The sequence below is a fragment of the Rhagoletis pomonella genome, unplaced genomic scaffold (genome assembly GCF_013731165.1).
Source record: "Rhagoletis pomonella isolate Grant_MI unplaced genomic scaffold, Rhpom_1.0 Rhpom_scaffold_00532, whole genome shotgun sequence".
In the NCBI taxonomy this organism is placed as follows: domain Eukaryota; kingdom Metazoa; phylum Arthropoda; class Insecta; order Diptera; family Tephritidae; genus Rhagoletis; species Rhagoletis pomonella.
Window position 1 is genome coordinate 11,111 of NW_023459086.1, and position 10,320 is coordinate 21,430.

Genomic DNA, 10,320 nt, shown 5'->3' on the forward strand with positions numbered 1-10,320 from the left:
AAAAAACAGACCTCAAACAGCTGTAAACATAAGTGCATTCCAATATCCCAGAACGCATAAAGTGCAACGATGTCTTTCCCGTACCTTCTGTACACTTTTTATTTAATTAAAAATTAAGAAAACAATACTGCATTTCTCAAGCATTGGCATTTCATCAATCCACTGGCTGATGCAACGCCAAAACGTCATTGTGAAATTAGTTCTTAAGCGTTCAACTCAACGCAGGATTACACGAAAAATAGTTGAATGGCTTAATGTTGGCTGGCGACCAGCTTTGTTGTAAGCGATTGGTTGAAAGACTGTTCAACCAAAAGTTGAATGCAAAGTTGAACAATGCAAACACCTTTTTGCGAATTATTGCGAATATCTTGATATTTTTTCATATTTTAATATTCCATCATTCAACTTTTTTTCGTGCTTTAAGAGACAAAAGTTCACTTCTGATAATTGTCCGCGAGATGCGGATTAAATAAAACTTGGATATTTTTTTAAACACTTTCCTCGGGAAGGAAAGTTTAAGTTACAATATGATATAAGTGGGCGGTGCCTCGCCCATTTTCCTGAAATTTTATGAAAAACCAATTTTTTGCTAACATACATTAATAAATTCAAGACTGTATTTTTCCTTAAATTGTTAAATTTGGAAAAATTTGTATGCAATTGCATTAAGTGATGTATCAGTTTATTCGAAACTAAATGTACTTTTAGACAAATACTACATACATAATTGGCAACCTAAGGGTTTTTAGTTTTACCTGATGAAAACTTCCAAGTACGAACATAACGGTTGTTTTTTGTCCTACAAGCTGCACTAACTTTTGTTTCGTGATTTTTTAGCGTCGTGTAGTTACTTAAATTTTATCATTTTTAACATGCAAACCATCAAAGATGCTAAAATTTAATTTTTTGGTTTGCTTAAATACCAGCTAGTTGTTTTTGATCAACTGATTTTCTTGCTGGCAAAAATTTGTTCACCAGAAGCTAACAATTTTTCTCAAAATGACATCTCTCTTTGCTCTCTCCTTCATCCTACTTTGCAATTTTTTTTGCGTATGCGAACGCCAAAAGCTGATAGTCTTTGATAACTATCAGTAATTATCAGGTAGGCAAATGCGACTTATATTGAAAGCCTATTAAGTGCAATTTAGTACATTGTACAACTAATTGGAATAATAAAAGCGCAATTGTGCTTAAAATATCAACACTTGAATGTTTTATTGTATGTATTTCTCTACAGGGCGGCCGGTGCTACGGTTACTATAGCAATTTCCTGACACCCCAAAAAACAGATAAGGAATACACATTTTAAATATTGTTCGTTATCTGCGTTTTTCTTATAATAATCAATGAAGCTATGGGTCACATAACAATTCGAAACGAGAAATCCATTTAGTCCTATTGTTTTTGAGCGTCGTGTTTAACTTTCATTATGGTGGATGCAATTTTAAAGGGTTGGTTTAGTGAATTACAAAATGACTTGTGGCCAGGCCAAGCGTTTTCTCTAAAAGTAAATAAAATTCTTCACGAAGAGAAATCAAGATTTCAGGAGATTAAAGTAATAGAAACGTGAGTACATCTCCTTATTTAAATCTTTTATTTCAATAAGATTCACATGTATGCTTCTGCTTAGCCCTTATGAAGAATGAAGTATAGATTACTGTATCACTTTTTTAACTGATTTTGTGAAAAGCAGATAACAGGAGAGCAAAAAAAAAATTACATGTATTTGGTTTTTGCTTTGGCGGCGTAAACCATGATAAAAACATAACAAGGTAAAACCATTGAGAGGCAGTCTGACGTTTGCCAACAATATAATTTTAAAATCAAAACTCAAACTCACACACACATTCTCATTTTCAACCTCAAACAACAACAATTGTGAACAATTTAAGTTTTTTATTTTCAATTTTATATGATTTTAAAATGTTGGCAAACGTCAGAAAAAAGTCATGGCCGGCGAAATGAGAGAATGAATTTACCTTGTAATGTTTTTATCATGGCGTAAACTATCAAAATCAAGGCGAAATCATTTGACAATATTCCCAACGGCGAATTAATATCTGACAATTATATTTTATTTTATTTTTTCATTTCATTAAGTGAAAAATAATAATACATTTATGGCGTTATTCATAGAAAATAAAATAGATTTATAGAGCTCTATAAAGTGAGATTTCATACAAATTTTCGATTTGTAAAGCAGTTAAAGTCTTCTTTATAGTTTATGAATTTGGGTGATATCGTTTTACAAAAATGGAGCAATAGTTGCCGGGGCTTATGGCTCAGACAATTTTATTATTCGCTTGATTCTATTAGAAGACAATGTGCAAACTTAATTTGTTTTAGACAGTATTTTGGATGTTCAGTATGTGAAGAAATCAGTCAAAACGAAAGCTTTCACGCCCACGGTTGCCAACCGTCCCGTTTTTGGCGGGACTGTCCCGGATTTAAGAGTTATGTCCCGGTCCCGGCACCCGGGTTTTGGTAAGAAATGTAGACATTTCTTTGTAAAAAATGTAGAACTATTTAAATATTTACATTTTACATATTCTATCTACTAATCGATCTATATGCCGTATAGTGAAGCAAAATTTGTAATTGTGTTCCGGTTAAAATGAGTGAAATACAAAGTATATTCGACAATTTTTTTTTTGTTTGGAAGAAACTACCTGCAAAGAAATTCCCAAAAATCAACACGATTTTTTACTAACTTTAAACTAGAACTTTGTTATACTAAAATGCCAACTTGTATTCAAATTTATCGAATTTGCCTAAGTTTTGCAGGAAGTTAAGATATTTTTTTATGTTTTTTGTGAAAAATTCCCTATGTCAATAATTTAAAGCGGCAATGTACATACATCCATACATATATAGAAATCTATAATTGGTGTGATTTTTATTTCAATTTTACTATATGTTTTAAGTTCTTTAGAAATATTATCATTGAAGCTTCGTTTATGAAAATTTTTATATTTAAAATTTCACACTGTTTTGTTTTCGCATTTATATTGCTATGCTTTTTTGCAAAATATACACCTGGATTTCGAATTTGCATATTTTTCAGTGATAGGAAATGTTGTTTCCCATGTATTTGTTGTGTGTTTTCAAGTTATGCAATTCGTGCATCCATGCTACGTGCAACGGCTTTGCAAGATTTCAAGACAGGTGTCAATCGTCAACGTCAAATCGCACAAAATTATAAATTTACGATTAGCTAAAATTTGAATGTCTAAAATCAAGGCGAATTAATATAAGGTGATAGCAGAAACAAAAAATTACATGTATTTTGTTTTTGCTTTGGCGGCATAAACTGTCAAAATCTGTAAGAGTGTGTGTAGAAATTCAAACAAAATTTTTCAATTTGATATAGGAAGCCGTGCGGCGAAACACATACACAAAATCAGCTGAGCTAGTAACACCACCTTATATAAATTCGCCTTGTCTAAAATCATTCCTTTTCTTTTGGCAGTTTGACAGTTTTTACAACTCGCCCGGAAAAATTGTCCGGCCGACTTCGGGCAAGCAAGCAACATCAAACTTGTACTTTATTTTATTAAAATTCATTGGGCTACAAAACTGCATACATAATTTGTTTATTATTCTGATAAAAAACTTGAAGTTTTATGAAAGTTTGTTGAATTTTGTTTAAATGTTGCACAAGGTTTGAAACTAGAGTATATGCGATTTTAGGTGCAGAATACACTATTAATAATAATAATAATAATAGATTGGCGCTTACACATATGTTAGTGTTTGGCCGAGCTTCTCCTCCGATTTGTGGTGTGCGCCTTGATGTTGTCACACAAAGAGGAGGGACCTACAGTTTTACGCCGACTCTGAACGGCGATTGTATTTTTATGAGAAGCTGTTTTTCATGGCAAAAATGCATCGGAGGTTTGTCATTGCCTGCCGAGGGACGACCACTGTTAAGAAAAAACCTTTTTTCTATATTTTTGCGATGTTGCTTTGACCAGGGTTTGAACCCAGTTGCTGCGGAGTGGAAGCGCGCACTGCTTACCACTACACCACAGCGGCCATCACACATTTCATCACACTATTAACAAGTAATATAAATTAAATAACAAAAAATTGTTTGTTAAAACTTGTCTATATGTGTTCCGGTAATAATTTTCCAATAGGGCGTAACACAAATATAGAAAACTGGAAGTTAAAAGATGATAAGTCTATTTTTTAATCTTACGTTTTCAATTTAATACGTGTACATCGTTTATTAAAAATATAGATATCATATATGTATATGCATATTTAAATATTTCTTTAATAATCATCAAGACACTAGCATAATAAAATCAGTCTTTGAAAATAAATATGTATGTGCATACAGTGAATTTTTAAATATTAACAATATATTTCATTTTAAATGTTTTTGTAAGCTTTTTGTTTACAGCTTCGAGTAAAATATGGCAGAAAAATTCAAAATTATGTTGTTTGCTACTTATGTGCATTTATTTATTCCAAATAGTTTTATTTTTAATAGTTCCATCTCCTATATAACAACAGAAACCCCGTGAATAAAAATTTCAAAGCTTGCACAGAAATCAATCTAACTTAAATAAATTTTCACCAAGATTTCGAACTTTTTACTCAGAATCTTTATAAAATTTTCGGGTAAGCAGTTTTGTAGCCCGTTCAATTTTAGACTAATAAAAAGCAAGTTTCAAGTCGCTAAAGGTTACCATTAATTTTTTTGAATTTTTTTATGGAGGGTGTTGGGTAGGGATAGCAAATTCGACTTTGACTTTCGACCAAAATCGACTTCTTACTCCTGAAAGTCGAATTTTAGTGATCGACTTTCAGTTTATGGAAGTCGACTGAAGTCGACTTTTCACTTTCGACTCTCGACTTTTTTAAATTTATTTGCAAATAAAAACTGATCTTCTAACAAGGGCGCGGAGTGCTGTTTGGTCGTATTTAAAAAAAATTGCCAATAAAACTGAAGTGAAATGTGAAAACTGTGGTAGAGAGATGAATTTTAATGACAGTACAACAACATTGTCAAATCATTTAAGAGCAGCGCATAAAATTATTATATGAAAACAAATTCCTCAAATTTGTTAATCGTTTGTCTCCACAATCTTCAGTTAATAATAAGGTAAGGTAAACATAGGTATTTATTTTAAAAATTTCATGCAAGAAAGTTTTTCTGCATGAGTTTATGTAAATTTCTACAGACAGTCTTTAGTTCGAATTTGACCAATCCGTAAGGTGCAAAATTTTAAACACCGATAGAAACGCTGCTGGTAGAATTCCAGTTAATATGCGACATTAGTCGTGTAGATAATCCCAATCCACTAGCTGTCTGCGCTACTGCCATATTTATCCCATGTTTATAAAGTGGCAATTATATTTCTACCAATACCCGCCACCTCTGCTCCATCGGAAGGCAACATTTTTAAAAAAATTGTCCGTAATTTTGTTTTATGAAAATTTAAACATTTTTACATTATTTTTCAAAAATGTAATTTTTAAAAACCCTCACAACCAACATTTTCATGCTGTATAACTGGAAAAATTTTCAAAAGTTTCAATTTAATGGAGATACAGAAGCAGAAGTTATGAAGTCAATTATGAGCATCAAGTCTAATGCTATTGGTGAGGATGGTATATCCTTGAAGTTTGTGAAACTTGTGCTGCCATTCATTCTAGGAACTCTCACACATATAATCAATCACTGCTTCACAACTTCATGTTTTCCAACGGAGTGGAAAAAAGCTGTGATTATTCCTGTCGCTAAAAAGAAAAAAAGAATACCGCCTCTGAACCTAGTGACTACAGGCCAATAAGCATTTTGCCAGTATTATCAAAAGTGTGTGAGTCTTTGATGGCAGAGCAAATTTCATCATTCGTTCAAGAAAATAATCTTTTATCTCCGTTGCAGTCAGGATTTAGACCAAAGCATAGCTGCTCTACAGCTATGTTGAAAATACTTGACGACATAAGAATACAGTTTGACAAAGATAACTTAACTCTTCTCAGCCTTCTTGATTTTACTAAGGCGTTTGATTTAGTAAATCATGACCTGCTTTGTACAAAGCTTAAATATTACTTTGGATTCTCCGATAGCTCTGCTAAACTTATGACCAGCTACCTTGAGGGAAGAAGTCAAAAGGTGATGTGCCAATTGCGTAATCAAAATCCTGTATTGTTGCCTCCGGTGTGCCGCAAGGCTCCGTGCTTGGTCCCCTTTTGTTTAGTCTTTTTGTCATTGATGTATTTTCTGTTTGTCAGTATGTTAATGTCCATGCCTATGCTGAAGACAATCAATTGTATTTGTCTAGCCGTGTCGGTCTTGTTGAAGATTTGTGTTATAAAATAAATAGTGACTTGTCTGCAATATCGCAATGGTCCCGTGATAATTGTGTTTGCGTAAATGCTGCGAAGTCATATGTGTTACCCATTAGTAACAATGTTGTACATGTTGAGGATATTCCAAAAATGTTTGTTGGTAATAGTGTCCTTACGTTTACTGACAAAGTTAGAAACTTAGGCTTCGTTGTTAACTCTATGTTGAGCTGCTCTGACCATATTAATAAAGTTGTTAATAATGTGTATTTTGTTTTACGTAGATTGAGAATGTCAGCTTCGTTCACGCCTTTAGAGACTAGAAGAAAACTAGCAATTCAACTCATTGTACCACACATTACGTACTCTGAGCTTGTGTATAGTAAACTTGATTCTACTTCATATCACAAAATTGATGTTGCGTTCATGGCCTCGCGTCACGTTTATGGCCTCAAAAAATATGACCACATCTCTTTCTGGAAAAACAAAATTCTTGGATGCAGCATTTTTGAATATCTTTCGGCCAGAAACTGTATATATATTTACAATCTCATACAATTCAAAACACCGAAATATCTTCACGAGAAGTTAGAATTACCTAAGTCTTGTAGGCATCAAAATCTGATTATCCCTAAATTTTCCTATTTGCCCTCATCCCGGCTATTTTTTTGTTAATGCTGTGAGGCTGTGGAATTCCATTCCTGATACTATCAAAGCTGCGTTGAATAGGAGCAACTATAAGAAAGTAATACACAAGTATTTCACCTCTGTGCGATAAATGTGATTGCAATTTAACAGTTCTCTTTTCTCTATTTATTTCTCCATCTTTTTTGTTTTTTTTTGCTTTGTGTTTTTCTTTTTGGGTTTCCCAACTGCAATGAGTGACTATTAAATGACTACAATTTAATCTTACTTTTATTTAATTTTTATTTTTTATTTTATTTTTTATTTTATTTTTAAATTTAAGATAACTCTTTGTATTTAAATTTATTGCTATTATATTTTTACGTTAGATTTAAGATAAGTCTGTATCAGACGATTTTGCGTTTTAATTTTGTAATCGAAAGCTGTTGATGTACTACAAAAGACTGAGTCTTACAGGTAAATAAATAAATAAATAAATTGAATTTCAATAAATTACAGACTACTCTAAAGACCACTAGTAAATCGTAATATTTTTGGCCTATTCTGAACCCTACATTTATAGCTAATATATGGGTTAAACGCAGAGTATAATAATAATTTTATTTATTAAAAAAGTCGGTTTTTCTTCGTGGATCGGTCGACTTTTAAAGTCGACTGCACAGAATCGATCGAAAAGTCGAAAGTCGACTTTCTAGTGAAGTCGAACAACCCTAGTGTTGGGCATTTTCTTCCATATAAAACGCTTGCGAACTTTGTGCTCACACGAGCGCCTTGGCATATACAACGAATTTGTGCCCATTAAGCAGTGTATGCATTGTTCAACTTTGCGTTCCACATTTGCGTTCAACTCAACGCACGGTTGCACGAAAAAAAGTTGAATGGCTAAATGTTGGCTGGCGACCAACTTTGTTGAAATCAATTAGTTGAAAGGCCATTCAACCAAAAGTTGGATGCAAAGTTGAACAATGCAAACACCTGTTTATGGCGAATATTTCGATATTTTTTCATATTTTTTATATTTTTAGCCATTCAACTTTTTTTCGTGCGACCCTGCGCTGAGTTGAACGCAAATGTGGAACGCAAAGTTGAACAATGGGCACGTTCAGAAGGCGCAACAGCTCAGTAACTCTTGCGATTGCACCTTCTGAACGCGTTGTTGTGTACTTCTGATCAACTGAACAGTTGCGTGTTAGATGATCGTAATATTTTTCTGATCATTTGAGACAACATGTTGGTTTGTTTGAGAATTAAATTTGACAGCTAATGTATCAAGCCGTTCAGAAGGCGCTCAACTGCTGCGCCTTCTGAACCTAGCCAATGCAAACACACTTTAAGCGGCAGCAGAGTTCGCGAATCGCACAATCGTTACTGCAAACAACCAAAATTGTTGGCTTACAACTCGGCAAGCCGCATTGTAAAAAGTTAGTGAATCACACTACTGGTGGCACAACGGTTTTTGCTCGTACACTGAACTGAAAATGAAATGAAACATTAGTTAAAAATGACCATAATTGCGAAAAATTACAAATAAATTTTTGCTTCGAACTTCGCCATGAAAATGGGATAGTTTTCGAAAACACATAGCATTATCGGATAGCCTGTAGAAAAATAAAGAGAAATCATATTTTTCGAATTTTGATTCCCATTTTTTGTCTGATTCCCAGCTAGGCGAAAAGTAGCTTGTTTTGCACCGCTCAGCGCGTTTGAGTCATTTGACGTGAATTTACCCATATATTATTTATTGTCGACTACAGTAATAGAGATAGCAAAAATACCACTACAATAACAAAAGTGACAACTACTGAAAATGCTGGGGTATCGAGGTAAAGTATCGATATTTTTACTCGAGTATTTCGTTAAAGCCATCGATGCCAAAAATACCCTGAAAGGAACAAAAATTATTGCTGGTATCGTACTTGTTAGTAGTATCGTCCAAAACCTACACTCGGAAGTTTGTCATTGTCTGCCGCGACCGCTGTCAGAAAAAAGTTTTTCTTATTCAGATGTTGCTCGGCCAGGGATTGAACTTAGGTCCTGCAGGCAGCCACAGCGGCAATTTCAGCCAAATCTAAATTATGAAATCAAAAAGGGTGTAGGACTCGTACAATTATAGCTCATATGCACACTTAATTTGACATTCAAAAACTATTTTGCCCTCGATGAGTCAAACTTCTTTGGGGTTATCATAAGCTCGCCCGTTCTCCAAAAAGATTTCTCACCCCCCACATCTTGACCTTCAATTTATCGCACAGTGATATTTGCTATTAACTAATTTATTTATTTTATTTCTATTTCTATCGCCCATTTATAGCCATAATAATTTAACTGATTTTGTATATTTTAGGTCGACGTATGGAACTTGCCTTGTTTTAGATGGAATCCTTCAATGTTCAACGCGAGATGAGTTTTCATATCAAGAAATGATATCATTTCTTCCATTGAACAGTCACAAAAGTCCTAAAAATGTGCTTATCGTTGGAGGCGGCGATGGAGGAGTTGCACGAGAGGTAGCAAAACATCCGTTGGTAGAGGAAGTCCATCAAGTGGAAATTGATGAGAGGGTAATAGAGCTTTCAAAAAAATACTTTCCAAGCATGGCATGTGGGTTCCAGAGTCCTAAACTTAAACTTACCATTGGAGATGGTTTCGCTTACATGAAAGAGCACGAGAATGAATTTGATGTTATTATAACGGATAGTTCTGATCCAGTTGGTCCTGCACAGTCTCTGTTTCAGGAGAGTTATTATAAACTTTTGAAAAATGCTTTGCGACCAGATGGTATTGTGTGCTCCCAAGGCGGAAGTTATTGGCTGAACTGTAAACATGTGAAAAATACCTTGCAGAGTTGCAAAAAGCATTTCTCAACTGTAGCATATGCCCATACGAATGTCCCGAGTTATCCATGTGGGCACATTGGCTTCGTAATTGGATGCCTCGAGCCCCACAGAGATTTAAAATCGCCGATAAAGGAATTTAGTTCAACAGAATTAGAAAATATGAAGTTGAAATATTATACCAGTAATGTACATTCCGCAGCATTTGCATTGCCTCGATGGGTGGAAGCATCCTTTTATTAATCCTTTAATTAATTAACTGTAAATCTGATAATGTTTTCTTTATTTTTAGGATAAATAAATATTTCGTAGAGAGCTTGAAAGCCCTCTCTTATTCATTTTTTAAAAATATGCTACAATTGATGTGGAAGCTTCCATAACCTTGCACTGGTTCACAGCCAAAAGCGCAGGACCCATGGGGTAATAATAAGGTTTAGTCGGTAACTTAACCTCACTTTTTCGGCAGCTCTATTTCGGTCATGCGTTTTAAAGAAGTAGACAATTTACTCATTTATAAATAATTTTACTCTGCTTTGCA

General features: G+C 33.9%; 1 protein-coding gene across 1 annotated transcript; it reads left to right on the forward strand.

Annotated features, from left to right (window-relative positions):
• Window positions 1-1,302: 1,302 nt before the first annotated feature.
• On the forward strand, window positions 1,303-10,105 carry LOC118751088 (spermidine synthase-like; the record flags this gene model as incomplete). Its single annotated transcript, XM_036485856.1, is given in 2 exon segments — window positions 1,303-1,566; window positions 9,293-10,105. Coding segments are annotated over 2 exon segments (870 nt in total). The 3' UTR covers window positions 10,026-10,105.
• Between the last annotated feature and the right edge of the window lie 215 nt (window positions 10,106-10,320).